The 15,382-nt window shown below is 57.6% G+C and overlaps 3 protein-coding genes across 9 annotated transcripts; all 3 read left to right on the forward strand.

The window, feature by feature from the left end:
• The first annotated feature begins 228 nt into the window (after window positions 1-228).
• On the forward strand, window positions 229-7,339 carry LOC121672167 (IST1 homolog). Of its 7 annotated transcripts, none has more exons than XM_042044718.1 (10): window positions 229-319; window positions 1,277-1,376; window positions 1,965-2,145; window positions 2,386-2,473; window positions 2,753-2,836; window positions 3,220-3,330; window positions 3,641-3,847; window positions 4,920-5,012; window positions 6,143-6,188; window positions 6,354-7,339. In XM_042044718.1, the coding sequence occupies exons 2-10, from the start codon at window positions 1,289-1,291 to the stop codon at window positions 6,551-6,553; spliced, it is 1,098 nt and encodes a 365-aa protein (XP_041900652.1). In that variant the 5' UTR covers window positions 229-319; window positions 1,277-1,288; the 3' UTR covers window positions 6,554-7,339. The 7 variants fall into 7 exon arrangements, 6 of the variants coding, with proteins under 6 accessions (XP_041900652.1, XP_041900653.1, XP_041900654.1 ...); XM_042044719.1 differs by having other exon boundaries at window positions 240-319; window positions 1,255-1,376; XM_042044720.1 differs by having other exon boundaries at window positions 254-340.
• On the forward strand, window positions 7,030-11,050 carry LOC121672165 (dihydroorotate dehydrogenase (quinone), mitochondrial-like). The gene is given in 14 exon segments (XM_042044708.1): window positions 7,030-7,092; window positions 7,094-7,108; window positions 7,110-7,154; window positions 7,156-7,227; window positions 7,229-7,432; window positions 7,434-7,472; window positions 7,714-7,902; window positions 8,209-8,408; window positions 8,633-8,715; window positions 9,238-9,425; window positions 9,880-9,993; window positions 10,300-10,453; window positions 10,527-10,686; window positions 10,829-11,050. Coding segments are annotated over 14 exon segments (1,596 nt in total). The 3' UTR covers window positions 10,899-11,050.
• A 3,235-nt stretch (window positions 11,051-14,285) lies between these two features.
• On the forward strand, window positions 14,286-15,189 carry LOC121672169 (haptoglobin-like). Its single transcript, XM_042044723.1, is given in 2 exon segments — window positions 14,286-14,638; window positions 14,640-15,189. Coding segments are annotated over 2 exon segments (714 nt in total). The 5' UTR covers window positions 14,286-14,431; the 3' UTR covers window positions 15,147-15,189.
• The last annotated feature ends 193 nt before the right edge of the window (window positions 15,190-15,382 follow it).

A 15,382-nucleotide genomic window follows, 5' to 3' on the forward strand; every position in this document is an offset into this window, starting at 1 on the left:
GCGGGCACCGGCGGGCGCCTATCAGGCGTGGTACTGTGTGGGTGCGCATAGGATCCCTCCGCCGCGCCATGTAGTCCGTCTGCGCCACTCTCCTAGACCGTGCCCGTTCCTCCCTGGCCGCCGTTGCGCCAGGGCCGCATCTGCGGAAGCGATCCGGTACAGCGTCCGCCGCGCCGGTTCGACCGTGCCCCGGAGTGGGTGCGGGGAGTGCCGGCCTGGGTGCGGAGAATGTCGGCTTTGAGGATCCTTCCGCACGCGATGAAGTGCCGCTGACGCCGCGCGCCATTTTGGGTGACATAGAGCTGTGGAGCGGCGGCGGGTGAGCGGGGCCGTGGGACGGGTGAGCGGGGCCGTGGGGAGCGCTCGGCGTCCGGGGAGGTGACGGGGAGGCCCTGCCCCAGGGTCTCCCGCAGCCCTGGGACCCGCCCTGCTTGTGCTGTGGGATGTTCCTCGGTGCCACCTAGTTGAGGAGGGAGAGGAATTTCCCCTTTCAGCCTTCGGGTGTAGCTGCGCCGGTGGAACTCGTGCAGGGCCTCCTGCGCACTGTCCGAACTGTCCCTGGGCACTGGGCCGGACGCGGCGAGTCTCCCCGAGTGTCTGGTGTGGCCGGCGGCCGTTCTGGCAGCTGAATCAGGTCATGGCTCGCTCTGCGCTGGGCAGTGCAACCGCCGGCAAGGAGGTGTGGGGAGGTGAGATGCAAACCAAGGTCTTTCTGTGTGATATCTTTTAAGGAAGCTTTTTTTTTTGATGGATGGTTCTTTGTAGACAGAATGCTATAATTAAATACTGTTGGAATTTGCTTTCTGTAGGGTTAATAAGTTGAACTGGTTCCTGGAAGGCTAGGCATGTGTTCAGTAAGCAGGAAGAGTGTGGGGAATGTGGAATGGCAGCTTTTTCCTTCTGGTGACAAGACTGTTACAACCTTGGTTTCTACAATCCTTGGGTTAATTATATAGCTGGTTTATAATTTACGTTTTTGATAAGACAGGGCTTGGTTTTTCCAGTTGACTTTTCCATTTCTTAAAAAATATCCAGGAAGTTTCCTGGAAGTTTCTAAGGCAAATCCTGTTGGCCTTGCTTAGGTGCAGGGTTGTGAAGTAGGAAAGGTAATAAGGAGTGCTCGAGGTCCGGTCACTTATAACTAACTAGATTCAGGATTGGCAAGCCAGGGCTTGTTTGTCTGGGGAATTTCTTGGCCTCCAAGAAATTCCCCCCCTCCCCCAGTAAAACAGTGCTAACAGTTTTTGGTTCCAGTGACCATCCCTCTTCTCCACAGAAAGTGTTTATCATGTTGGGCTCTGGGTTCAAGGCAGAGCGCTTGCGAGTCAACCTGCGCCTCGTCATCAATCGCCTCAAGCTACTGGAGAAAAAGAAGAGTGAGTATTTAAGGGGACAGGTGGGATCTAGAATGCTTTTGGAGCTCAGGAGACTTGAGAAGGTTTTTCTCAAGTTGGGGTACTTTCACAGGCCAAGTATGGAGTAGCTTTTTGCTCTTCCTTGCTGGACTCAGGCCTTACAACCTGCTCTGGTGCACAAGGACCTGGAAGAGCAGGCTGGCCACAGTCTAGCTTCTGTCCACCTTCCTGGCAGCTGTTGGAGTGCAGTTTTTGTGGGGTGGTAGCTGTGGACTGTGTGTGCTAACAGCACAGTGGGGGACTCCCTGGGTGCTGTGGGAGGTTCTCCCCACCTGCCCTGACACAGGTAGAGTCTGTGGTCCTGGTGGGAGGTTGTAGGTGCAGGAGTGTTTCCAGCAGCCTAAAGTCCACTTTCCTTTCTCCCATGAGTTAAGTGTGCTCGGACATGGGCACAAGGGCTCTGCCAAACCACGGTAGAGTGTCTCATGCTGCAGAGGTTTGATGGGGGAGAGAAGCTGGTGGTGGCTTTATGTGTGATGGGGACTGTGGGTGATCTGGAGGCAGCAGCCCAGGCCAGTACAATGACTGGACTTGGGATGTGTGCTGCAGCTGAGTTGGCCCAGAAGGCAAGGAAGGAGATTGCAGATTACCTGGCAGCTGGAAAAGATGAGCGTGCCAGGATTCGTGTGGAACACATCATCCGTGAAGATTACCTTGTGGAGGCCATGGAGATCCTGGAGCTATACTGTGATCTGCTGCTCGCCCGCTTTGGCTTGATCCAGTCCATGAAGTAAGCTCTGGCTGAGAGGGTCCTGGACTCAGGAAGGGGCACTGTTGGGGGCAGGTCTGGGGTACAGAAGGGCACCTGTGTTTGTCTCAGTGTCCTAGGGTCTCCAGAGACCTTTTCTTCCCTATGGAGGGAAGACTGTGGAGCCCAGTGTGTAGGATGGGAACTTTAAGGCTATGCAGACTGAGGGCAGCAAAAGCTGGGTGGATGGGATGGAGAGAGAATGGTTTTCTTTGGTCCTAGGGAGCTGGACTCTGGCCTGGCAGAGGCAGTATCGACACTGATTTGGGCTGCACCACGCCTCCAGTCGGAAGTGGCTGAGTTGAAGATTGTGAGTAGGGTTGCTTGAGGGGTGTTGCACATGCAGGGTGGGGGTGATGCTGCCAGGTGCTGATGGAAGCCCTTGTCTGGGACTTTGTGTTGTTAAAACAGAGGACTTTATGGGCTGCAGATGGAAACCAGGTGTCCTTGGAGCATCTGGGGTGGCTGCAGCTGCTGAACTGGGGTGCTCAGTGGGAGAAATGAGGGAGGGAGGCGGGTGAGTGTGTGTGCGGTATGAGGTGGGGGAAAGCAAGGGTGTGTATGTTCTAGAGTTTCTCTCCTGCTGCAGGTTGCTGATCAGTTGTGTGCTAAGTACAGCAAGGAGTATGGAAAGCTGTGCCGGACAAACCAGATTGGGACAGTCAACGACAGGGTAATGAACTGGTCGAACAGGTGGAGCTGGCAGAGCAGCCACACCTGCTGAGGCTTGCTGCCCCTTTGGGCCTGTGGCTAGTGGCTGATGCTTGCAGTCACTGCAGAGCATTGCAGGTGCTGTGCAGCCGGGGCCCACCTGCATTGGAGCATGGTGCTGAGGGCCCAGGCAGGGAGGCCCTGTTCTGCTGGTTGTGGATGGGGAAGGGTAGAGCAAATAGAGCCCTGGCCTGTGGCTGCCTTCAGCATGCTGTACTGGGTGGAGAGGCCTCCCCAGGGCTGCCTGCTGTTCCCCGCAGCTGGTAGCCCTGGCTGGGATGGCACTGGTACAGGGGGTGCTGCACCGCCCTTGCCCCACTAAGTCTCTCTACCCCTGTGTTCCAGCTGATGCACAAGCTGAGCGTGGAAGCACCACCCAAGATCCTGGTGGAGAGATACCTCATTGAGATTGCTAAGAACTACAACGTGCCCTATGAGCCTGACTCGGTGGTGATGGTGAGTGAGCCCCAGGATGTGTCATTGCAGTGAACTGGGTGGTCCTTGTGCTTTGGTGTCTTCTAGACAGCCCCAGCACAGCACAATCCTTGTTCCGTCATGCACCCCTGTGGCATGTGGCAGTAGTTACACATGCTACAGCCTGGTTCCCGTTCTGTTTCCCATTGATACCTCTGTATAGCTGCTCTCTGTTCTGTTCTTGTTGTGTATTCCCATCTTGTCCATGACAAATGCTGCATCTAATGCTGTACAGAGAGCTGTGATCAGAACAGAGATGTGTTGGTGAGCAGAATTCTTCCTCCCTTTCCAGGCTGAAGCCCCGGCAGGCGGAGAGGCAGATCTAATTGATGTGGGGTTCACGGATGATGTGAAGAAGGGTGGCCATGGAGGGGGCGGAAGTGGTGGATTTACAGCCCCAATGATAGGTCATGATGGGTTAGTACCCATGCCCGTGATGATGCCTGTGCCCATGCCAACACCAAATCCACCCTTCTCCTATCCACCTCCAAAGGGACCGGTAAGTTCCTTGGCTTTGTGTGTGTCCTTTTTCTGTGAAAGACTCCTAATATGGTGCTTAGCCCTGTGCCTTCTGACTGCACCCGATAGCTCAATGTGTCAGAAAGTCATTTTGGTGTGAGACTGCATGGGATGGAGGCTGTTGGCACTGCACCTGAAGCTTCGTGTTGCTTCCTGACTCTGGAAGTTCCTACCCTTGTTCTCCAGCCAGCCGTCTTTGCCTTCAGGGAACAGAGGAGTCCAGACTTAACTCCTGAGGCAGTCTTCTGACTGCCAGGCTTTTGTCCAGGAGTTGGAGCTGCACTTTGAAGTTGATAGGCTGGTAGTGTGCCAAGATTCAGTCAAGAAAATCAGGTGAGTGTTGTGGGGTGGGAACAGCACAGAAGAATGCAGAAGAGCCCTGCCTTCAGACCTGCAAGGGGAGGAGACTGAGGCAATGGCTGTTGCAGATGATTTAACAGATAAAGGTGGGAGCTGAAAAGAACTCCTCCATTCTCTGAATGTAGTAATTTACAGGATATCTGTGTAGACTGGAGAGCAGAACAGTGGGATGGCTTGGAGTCTTAATATGGTCTCAGTACTGCTGAAGTGCTTTTTGTGGAAAATCTGGGCCAAGTATCATCAGCTCACTGTTGGCCCAGCCATAAACATGCTGAGGGCTTGTGCCAGGTCTGGGTCCTTGAGGCACTGCTGTGTTACAAATGAGGGCAATTCAAAGCCTTGTGTGAGCCAGAAACCTCTTTCCTATTCTGTGATACTGCACACAGGGCCAGAAATGTCAGAGTATTTCCCTTATTGGCCCGGTGCTTCTCATGAAAGAAGCATGCACTTGAAAGATGAAGTGTTTACCTATGCTGGTTCTTTAGAATAACTCACAGTCCAGTTAGCTGAGTCTGCCTGCTCCAGGTGACTACATCTGACTTAATACTTGAGAATCTCCTCCTTGTAAGTGTAAACTCTTATCCACTTGGATACTTGCCTGCATTTATCTAAGACTCTACTTCCTGTGACTCCCATGGCGGCTGTGGTGTCTCAGGTGAGTAGTCTGGTGCATGACTGATCTCTCTGTACAGGAGAACTTCAGTGGCCTGCCAGTGGGGACCTACCAGCCTTTCACTAACATCCACCCACCACCAATTCCGGCAAACCCACCCACATATGAGTCTGTAAGTGCCTGAGCTGAATGGCCATTGCAGGCAGCAGAGGGATCCTCAGAGTGCAGTGGCAGTCACAGAGAAGGGAGATGTTTGTAAAGGATACTGCTGCCAGTCCTTGGAACTTTTGGGGCGGTGCTGGCATTGCTTGCTGGTGTAGTGAATCACTGAGTGCACGTGATGAAAGATGACTTCTGGAGAGAAGTTCCTCATTCAGCTCTGTGCCTTGGCTGCAGAGGAAAGCTGAGATTTCTCTTGCTGCTTTGTTCAAGTGGTGATAAACAGTTGGCAAGCAGAGTCCACAAGTTCTGGTTTTTGCAGTGTGAACGGTTTATCGCCTCGAGTCTGTTTAATTATGGCTTTTGAACTAATGAATAGCCTGGATGACAGTTTTGGCTGACCCAGATGCTGTATGTTTAAAGACTCTTCCTTTCACAGACTTTTCTCAGTCGCTGGGGACAGCAAAGCAGAGGCTGGAGACTTCCCTGCTATGCTTGTCTGTGGTTTTGTTGCTGCAATTTGTCATCATGCCTCCCACTCTGCTTTTGGTGACATGCTGTTTGTTTTTGCATTATCCTGAGTAGGGAGGAGCACAGCCGAGCACTGTGGGTGCTGACACCTTGTGTTCTCACAGGTGCAGCAGCGCTGGTGAACTGGGTGGGAATGGGTATTGCTGGCTGCAGCATACAGGAAATAAGAAGTCTTACTAGCACAGCTGAGTGTGCCATGGGCCTTTTTCCCAGGCAGACCAAGACATGAGATGGGTCATTTCATACCCTGCTGCTAGTCACAAGGGCCTGTCAGTGGTTTATGAAGAAAGGCAGCAAGGAGCTGTGATGACGTGGATGAAGGGGGCAGTGTTTTCCCCCTCATGGCCTTGATAAATGTTTCAGACCTGATAGTGGATATGCTCTGTTGATCCAGTTCCAGAATATGGTCAGTGAAGCTGCTCTAGTTGACAGGGAGGGAGAGAAAAGCTGAAGAGCTGCCTCTGTTTCTTGGGAAGAGAGGCAGGTTGTTCCAAAGGCATGGCTGCCTGCTGGGGGTGGGGAGGAGCATGCACTGCTCTGCTGGAGCTGTGCCTCTGAGCTCTGCCTGTGTGCTGGTGGGACAGAGCTGTAGTAACTGAGAGTCTTTTTCAGATTGATGAGCCTAACACTGACAAGGACACTGCTGCACTAGTGCCTGGTGAGTATGTAGAGGTTTGGGAAACCTTGGGTATTAGGGGCTGTTTCAGAAAAACCCACTGGTACTGCCTGTTGCTGGAACCACTGTTCCTTTGTGGGGATCTCTTTGGCCCAGTGAGTGTGTGCTGATGGTGAGGTACAGTGATACTTCTCTTATTATAAACAGGGCCTGAGCCCAAGCCAGAAGTTTCTCCTAAACCAAGAGCTGGAGCTCCTAACACCTTTGATAACTTCGTGTTGCCTGAATTGCCATCTGTGCCAGACACACTGCCAACAGCATCTGCTGGCGCCAACTCTTCTGCCTCAGAAGACATTGACTTCGATGATCTTTCACGGAGATTTGAGGAGCTAAAGAAGAAAACATAAAACTTCCTGGGCTGCAGGAAGGAGGGGCAGGAGCTGTGACATCTTCTCTCTGAAACAGACTCCCTTTGAAATTGGTTTCCTGTATTAACCTCCAATGAACATGCTCTTCTTTTTGAGCTCTCTTCCTGCTGTACTTACACCAAGTGCTGCCACTTTCCTGATCTTTGCTGCTCCAGGAGATGAACTGTGGGGAATATTGAGAGACTGGGGAAGGAAAGAGCCCCTGTCAGTCTGGGTGGCTGTATGGGGAAGCTGTGCATCATGTTCTGGGTACTATTCCTGGCTGTCTCCATGATGGCTCCGTGCCTGCCAGCAGCAGCTTTCTCTTGGGGAGCCCTTGCTGGCCTTCATGGTGTTCTTGGTGGGGTCTGTTTGCAGTTTGCAGAAGGGTGGCACTGTCGGCCTGGGTCTATTGGTTATGCGACTGGCCCCACAGAGGGCAGAGCTAGGAAGGCTCTGCGGCTGTGCCGGGGTTGATGCAGCAGCTTTCCTCCTGGGTGCTGAGCAGCTGTGGACCACCGAGGTCTGGGGGTGAGGCATGGAGGGTGGTCTGATGGGATACGCAGCAGCACCTTGTTTCCCCTACCCGAGCTGGGGACAAGGCATCCGGGGACCGTTCAGTACCTGTCCGTGCCACTGCCTGCAGCTCTGCCCTGCCTCTCCGTGACGCTGCCCGCGGCTGTACAGCCCCTGTCCTGTCCCTGTCGGTGCCCGCTTCCCGCGGGCCTCGGGCCCTTTGTCCCTCGTTCCAATAAAGCGCGGGCCCGCGCCCGCTGTGCGCGCGCATCGCCCGGGGCCTCTTGCCTCGACCGTGCTGCGTCGCTATTGGCTGGAAGGGTACGGCCTCCGCCAATCACGGAGGGGGCCCCCGGAAGGGCCCTCGCGTGTCGGGCTGAGCATGATGGCGGCGCCGCTGCGCGTGAGCGGCCGGGGGCCGTCGGGGGGAAAGCGGAGCCGTCCTGGGGGGGCCGCTCATGGGACCCTGGGGACAGCCGGGGTGGAGCGGGCAGTGCCGGGACGGGACGGATGGAATGGGTGGTGTGGGAGCGGGGCCGGCGTGCTGGGAGGGGAAGGAACGGGATGAGATCGGTACCGGGATGGGAGGGGCGTGGGTGCCGGTGGGGGATCGGTGCTGGGGCGCTGCTGACGGCCTGGCGCAGGGACGGCTGCTGGCGCTGGGAGGCTGCGGGCTGCTCCTGGGATCGGCGCTTGCGGCAGGCGACGAGCGGCTTTACGCGGCGGTGATGCCCGCGCTTCGGGCGCTGCCCCCTGAGGCCGCCCACGGCCTGGCTTTGCGCGCCGCCGCCCTGGGGCTGCTGCCCTCCACCCGTCCGGACGGCCCCGCGCTGGTGCGGTTCTCGAGGGCGGAGAAGGAGGGGGAACCGCGGGTGGGGCGCAGGGACCAGGGCGGGAAGTGGGGAGGTGGGAAGGGCGGCCAGGATAGAGGGGTAAGGGGTGGGTCGCAGGGTCCAGGGGGGTGCGCAGGCAGCCGGGTCCTGTCGCAGTCCGTTGGGGGCGACGAGGGACTCTCGGGCAGGCATCCCATGAGGACACCCCACAGGGCAGGGGAGGCGGCTGGGTCTGTCGGGAGCGGCGTTGGAGCGGGGCTGTGGCTCCCGGAGTCCGTGGGCTCTGACCCAGCTCCAGCCCCGCAGGAGGTGCGAGTCCTCGGGCAGCGATTCCGTAACCCATTGGGTCTGGCTGCTGGCTTCGACAAGCAGTGTGAGGCTGTGGACGGGCTGTTCAAGATGGGCTTTGGCTTTGTGGAAGTGGGGACTGTCACACCCAAGCCCCAGGAAGGGAACCCCAGGCCCAGGGTCTTCCGGCTGGCAGAGGATGAAGCGGTCATCAACAGGTGGGATCTGAGGGCAGCTGTTCTGCCATGTGCTACAGTCTGCCTACCCTGAGGGAGAGTGCATATTTGGGTGGTCCCAGGTCTGTGGTTGGTGCTGTGGTAGCTTTTGGTTGGATGTGCTGAGCAAAGCTGCCGAGATCACACGTCTGCCTTGTGTTTCTCATGTGTCCTGTTTAGGGCTCACAGACATAACGCAGCCTTGAGCCCCCTCTGTCCTGGTGCAGGTATGGATTCAACAGCCATGGCCATGTCGCGGTGGAGCGCAGGCTGCGTGCCCGCCAGGAGACACAGATCAGGCTCACTGGTGGTGAGACAAGCTTGTAAGCCTTTGCTCTTGGGGTCTGCAGGGTAGTTTTGGGCATCTCCTGGGTACCTGTAGGCCAGGATTGGTGTGTAATGCCAGTATCCAGGCACAGGAGCACCCTGGCTAGAGCAAGGTACACTTGGACAGCAGGACTCTCTTGGGGCTGTAGTCTCTCACGCTTGGCATTGTGACTAGGCACCTTTCTCCTGCTGTTTTCTCTGGCATCAAGCTCCACTTGCTGCTTTGGGCAGGATGTGTCTGCTGACAGCCAAAGCCAAGAGGACTCCAGCTGGGCAGATCCTGAGGGCAACCTCTGCCAGGCTGCAGGCTATGGTGCTGGGAGGTGCTGACTGAGGCGGCTGTCGCAATGCTCCTGTGGTTGCAGGACAGTCCCAGGCCGATCCTTATGAAATATGTGGGCTGCATGTTCTCATGTTAAATTTAGCTGGTCCTGGGACCTCCTTTTTTGGGTGCTCTGGCTGTTGGGTGATGCCTGCTGCCCTGGTTCAGCTGTCTGTGTTCCAGCTGGGATGCCTCTTGGAGTCAACCTGGGCAAGAACAAGAGCTCTACTGATGCTGCAGCTGACTATGTGGCTGGGGTCCGGACACTGGGTCCTTTGGCTGACTACCTAGTTGTGAACGTGTCCAGCCCAAACACCCCAGGGCTGCGGGACCTCCAGGGCAAGGCTGAGCTGCGGGACCTGCTGAGCAAGGTGGGTGCCTCCCCCCAGGCAGCCTAAACCACAGCTACAGCACTGGATGCATCCCATCCCCTGGCAGCATCTGCACTGCTGCAGCCAGTGGATTTACCCCAGCACAGGGAGGAGTGGGGTGGCTTTCCAGAGTGGTGGGCAGGACCACTGAGATGTCCCTTGATCAGCTGCTGCCATGGGGTGTACTGGGGCAAAGGGCTCAGGAGCAGTGAGGCATTGCCCTCCACTTGCTCCTGAAAGAGGCAGCGAGCCGTCCACCCCACTACTTCAGGCATCGCTGGGGTCCTGTGCCTGCTGTGTGCACCAGGCCCTGTGCCAAGGGTGCCTTTCCAGTCTTTGGTGCCATGTAGAGGAGCAGGCCCTGTCCCTATACTGCCTGTGTTGGTGGGTGTCCTTAGCTCCTCGTTGGGGCAGGAGGCATCCCCCTGCCATGCACTGCCACGTGCACCGACAGGTGCTGGTGGAGAGGGACCTGCTGCCCTGCGAGCGTAAGCCAGCCGTGCTGGTGAAGATTGCCCCTGACCTCACTGCACAGGACAAGCAGGACATCGCCAGCGTTGTCTGTGAGGTGAGAAGGCAGGAAGGGGAGGCCACCAGAGGCAGGACTGTGGTGGTCCTGGCAAGTCACCTCTCTGAAGGACAGGTACACCTGCAGCTCTCTTGCTGCTGTAGGGATGGTGTCCTGGGTAAGTCAGAGTCTGTGCGGGCCCATGTGTGTCACCCAGGCATTGTGTGACACAGACAGTCCAGGCAGTGAGGGGTAGCTTTGTCCCCAGGCATGTTTCTGGGTTGTGTGCTGGGTGGTCCTGACCTGGTGGGAGGGGAGGGGAGGGCTGTTTGCAGAAGCTGTGTCCTCACACTACTGCCCCTGCAGCTAGGTGTGGATGGGCTGATAGTCAGCAATACCACTGTGAGCCGCCCCAGCGGCCTCCGGAGCAGGCAGCGCATGGAGCCTGGGGGCCTCAGTGGGAAGCCCCTACGGGAGCTCTCCACACAGATCATCAGGGAGATGTACGCTCTCACTCAAGGTGATGGGAGAACAGGGCTTGGGGGCACATGCCAGTGTTGCCTGTGCCATCCTGACCCTGTGCCTGCCCACAGGCCGGGTGCCCATTATTGGTGTGGGTGGGGTGAGCAATGGGCAGGATGCCCTGGAGAAGATCCGTGCCGGAGCCTCGCTTGTGCAGCTGTACACAGCACTTGTGTACCACGGGCCGCCAGTGGTGGGGACAGTGAAGCGGGAACTGGAGGAGCTGCTGAGGTGCGTGGAGGCCAGGCATGTCCCCAGAGACCCCCTGGGCCTAGGGGAGCTCTGGACAGCTGTATGCTGGTGCCCAAGCAGTGGCACTGTGGGGCTGAGCCACAGTACCAGCCCAGTGCCACCACACGCTGTCCCTGGTTAGGGAGCAGGGCTTCAAGAACGTCATGGAGGCCGTTGGAGCAGATCACCGGTGCGGACATGCTGCAGAATGAAGGTCTAGCTGGGAGGAGCCATGGCCAGGCAGAGATGGGTCTGACAATTCCAGAGCTGGGCGGGCTGGGACTGAGACGAGGTCCTGGTTCCAGCCCCTGGGACAGTCTGATGAAGCAGGGGCTGCACTGGTGGGGAGCAGGGGATGCGGCCTTCACAACAGTGCTGCTTTTCAGGGCTGTGTTTTGGCTTCCCTGTGGACAGCACAACTGAGTGTCAATAAACATTTGGCTTACCTGGTCCTGTGTACTGCTCTGGGGACACCCCAGGGCCTGGAGTGATGCAGCCTAGCTCTCCTCAGCTGAGCAGGATCAGTTCTTTCAGCGTTGCTCCCACTTTTCCTGGTGGGAGAAGCTACTAGGGTAGCTGAGCTCTGGGATGGACTGACAAGTGCACCAGGCCTACCCTGGCAGAGACCTCTGCCCAAGGCTGGGCCCTTGGCAGGGAGGGAAGGTGGTGGTGCTGGGTGCCAGTATGCAGCCATTTGGAGATGGCTGCAGTCATGCCCTGTCAGTTGTGGAAAGGGCCTGATCAAAGGTGCTTCTGTCTGTTGGTTTTGTCTCTGGGACCTCTGGTGCTGACTTTTCTTTCACCCTGAACTCACTGCAGTCAGGCTTTTCTTGAGCAACAGCTCACCTTGCACACAGCATTCCCTCAGCAGCCTCTCACAGTCCACCCTGCAGAGCAGGATTGTGCCACAGTACTTCACCAAGATTATTTACAACAGCTCACCTCACGCTGTGGTGGCCCTCGGCTCATGTCAGGGCCATCGCCTGCCTGCTCCCCGCTTCTGCAGCCCCCTGCACTATCCTCTTCATTTCCTGGATTCTTCCTGGATAGATGACACTTCTCACTGTTCTAACAGGGGTGTGACCTGGTCCATTGGCCGAGGTGTTGATGTGCTTTGGAGAGGGCCTGGGAGATTCTTGCTCTCCCAGTCTGAGGGTGACACAGCACCTTCCTAATGTGCTGGCAAGGTTCACAGATTGGAGCTGCTGAGCCCTGATGCATCCTGTGCTGGACTCCAGCCTTCTGTGTGCTGGCACGAGTCTGGCTGGTGCTGGGCCAGGGATGTCAAGCCCTGCATTGTTTAGAGACACAGAATACCCCATGAGATGGAAAGAAGCTCACAGAGGATGGAAAAGCCACCTTCTGGGGTGTCTGGAACTGGACACACTCTTGAGGCTGAAGGACTGGAATATCTGAGTGGAAGGGGGGCACTGTCAAGACCCCCAGCAGGCCAAGCTGCACTGGCTCCCTCCTCTGCTCTGCTCTTGTGGGAGGCAGACTGTGGGAACAGGCTGATGTACTTTGCAGTCCACCCCTGCTGCTGGCTGGCCACACCTAACTGGCGGCTAGCCAGTGGTTGCTGCTGTGAGTTCCTGTAAGCTGGGGTTGGGCCCTTGACACTGCTGACAACTGTCGGGGTCCCTTCCCCCTGCCATGTAGCCCTGGGAGAGGGGCCCTGAGGGGACAGACATGGGGTTTCCCTGGCCCTGGTCAGCCTCGTTCCCCACTGTTTGTTTTGTGTTCCCTGCGTGGGCAGGGGCCCTCAGGTCCCGTGACTGAGGGAGTTCCTCGGCAGAGCCCCAGCCATGTGGCTGGAGAAATAAACATCTCTGAAACAGCTATCAAGAATCTGTCCATATTTCTTTCTACGGACCTTCTGGTTTAATACATCGTGTTACAGTATCCGCACTGTAACAGACAACCTGCACCCCAAGGGCCAGGGGCTGCTGGGACACGGGGCTGCAGCCTGCTGCATGGGAAGAGGTGGCTACTGGTTGGAAGCCAGCTTGGCTGCAGTCCCTCAGAGCCTGTCCCTGGCATGAGACATGTACCCCTCAGCTAGCCAGGCTGGCACTGCCCAGGTCACTGGCACCCCAGCTCTGGATGGTGTGCCTTGTCTGTGGGCAGAGCCAGGCACAGAATGGGATGGGACCTGCCTCCTGTGCCCCAGCCTGCAGTGGGGCGGCCACCTGTGTTCTGCAGGGACCATGGTAGGTGTAGGCACAGGGCAGGTTTACCAGGGGCCGAGGCTGGTCTGCTCTCTGTGAGCCTTAGCTGGTGTCACAGTGCCAGGGTACCAGTATCTGCAGCCAGCTCCCTCTCCCATATTTGTAGCTGCAAAATCTGAGAAACTCTTGGCACGCTGGCTTCCTGTCAGGGTTTGGCAGCTTCCTTGGAGCCTCTGCCACGCTGGCACTAAGCAAGGTGTGGCTTTTTGTGCTCTTCCTGCTGGGAATTGTGCTGGCTGCAGGCACCAGGGTCAGGAGATCTGGAGCTCATGGGCTGCACTGGCGCAAAGGAAGTGGTAATAAAAGGGATGAGGAGGAAGCCCCTAGCAGGAATGACCTGTAGGAGGAGGCTGCTTTGAGCATGGGGTGAGCAACACCAATATGTCCCTGGATGTGCTCAGTGCTGTGTCCGTCCTTCTTGCCCGGCTGAGGACCTGGCCCTGCAGAGGGCCACGGCAGGACCACTGTTGGGCCTGGAAGCACCCAGGTCCCAACACTGCAGCCTTGACCTCTGTAGCATCAGGGTCCAGGTCTGACTCACGGCTGTCTGATGGGCAGCCCCGGGTCACGGAGTTGCCCCTTTTTCCTACCGGGACAGGGCATGAGCCCGGCCAGGGCCCCGGGTCCTGGTGGAGCCCACAGCTGAGAGCAAAGAGTAGGAGTTCTATGCTGAGGCTGCCCTCTCCTTCCTGCAGAGCTATCGATCGCTGGCCTGGCCTGGAGTGTGCTGGGGACTGCAGCTGCCACTGGTACCTTCCAGGGCAAGGGGGGGAGCACTGGGGCTTGGACAGAGCTGGGAGGGGGTTTGGCAGGGAGCAGGCAGGAGGCAGGGAAGACACAACTAGGGAGGGACCTAGTGGAGGTGGGAGCATGTCCTGGCTCTGGGCCAGTTGAGCATTCTCTGCCTGGAGAGCGGAGGTGTGCAAAGCCTGTGGAGATTGAACATGGCCACGTGGAGCACCTGGTCGGGTACCACTGTGACCCGTACTACCAGCTGCGCAGCTCTGGTGATGGTGAGGTACACAGCATGGGCACAGCACCTAGGGATGGGGCTTCTGCCCAGTTCTAGAGAATGTGTGGGGCTGCCCCAATACTAGGTGATCCATCCTCACACTCCACCCCACTTCATCGGGGGTATGAATAGCTACTCCTGTTCATCTAAGCCCCGCGGAGGTACAAGCAGGGCAGTGGTGCTGACTCTGGTTTCCCTCCAAAGGGACATACAAATGTGATGAGAGTCAGGTATGGGTGAGCCCTGAGGCTGTTAAGGATGTGCCTGTCTGTGAGCCAGGTGAGAGAAGACTGCAGTGGCTGGGGGCTGTGGGCAGTCTGGGCAGCTGAAGGGCTGCAGGGACTGCTCACAACCTCCATCTTCAGTGCTGCTCCCTGGGGCTGCTGAGCACCAGGAGGTATCTGGCGCCTGCTGGGTTCAGGGGGCTCACCTGGGCCTTCCCCTGCCCTATGTAGTGTGTGGGAAGCCGAAGAACCACCCCCCCAGGCAGTGCATCACTGGGGTCATGCTGGCTCCGAAGGGCAGCTTCCCTTGGCAGGGCTGGATGGTGACCCGCCACAACCTGACCGTGAGGGCCACACTCATCGGTGACCAGTGGCTGCTGAACACAGGCAGGAACGTGTACCTGAACATCCACAGTGAGAATGCCACGCTGGAAGAGATTGCCCCTACACTGCAGCTGTTCCTGGGCAGCCGGGAGCAGCCCAACTTGGGCATTTGAGCGTGTTGTGCTGCACCCCAGCTACCCACAGGCTGTGGACCTGGCCTTGCTGAAGCTGAAGCAGAAGCAGAAGGTGCTTCTTGGCGAGGAGGTGAAGCGCATCTGCCTGGCCCAGAAGGGCTATGTGCACCCAGGACAGGTGGGCTACATCTCAAGCTGGGGCTGCAGTGCCACCTTTGGCTTTCCCGACAGGCTGAAGTACGTGATGCTGCTAGTGGCCGAGAGTGAGCAGTGCTGGGAATACTACAGTGCGCAGTATGTGTCCTACTGGGTCCAGCCCATCCTTGGCAATGACACCTTCTGCGTGGGCATGAGTGAGCTGCGGGAGGACCCCTGCTACGGGGATGCAGGCGGAGCCTTTGCCGTGCAGGATCCCGATGACGACACCTGGTACGCAGGCGGCATCGTCAGCTATGACAAGACCTGCACAGCTGCAAAGTACGGCGTGGACGTGAAGCATGTCCTGGCCTGGGTGAAGGAGACAGTGGCAGCTGGCTGAGGCAGAACCATGAGGGAATAAAACTGTTGCGCGCCAGGCTGCAGGGTGTGTGCGTGTGTGCGCGTCTGTCTGTCTGTCCGTCCGTCCGTGCAGGGTCTCTGTGCCCGTCGCTGCACGGGCCCATCTACCGGGGATGAGCGTGTGGTCGCCTGCAGGGCTTTCGGCGGGCGTTGGCCGGAGGGTCCGGGGCCGCACGGGCTCTGAGGGACTCTCGGTCCCCGCACGGGCTCTGAGGG

The sequence above is a fragment of the Corvus kubaryi genome, unplaced genomic scaffold, assembly GCF_017639235.1.
Source record: "Corvus kubaryi isolate FWS band 111438036 unplaced genomic scaffold, C.kubaryi_AGA036_p1.0 39846, whole genome shotgun sequence".
Lineage (NCBI taxonomy): Eukaryota > Metazoa > Chordata > Aves > Passeriformes > Corvidae > Corvus > Corvus kubaryi.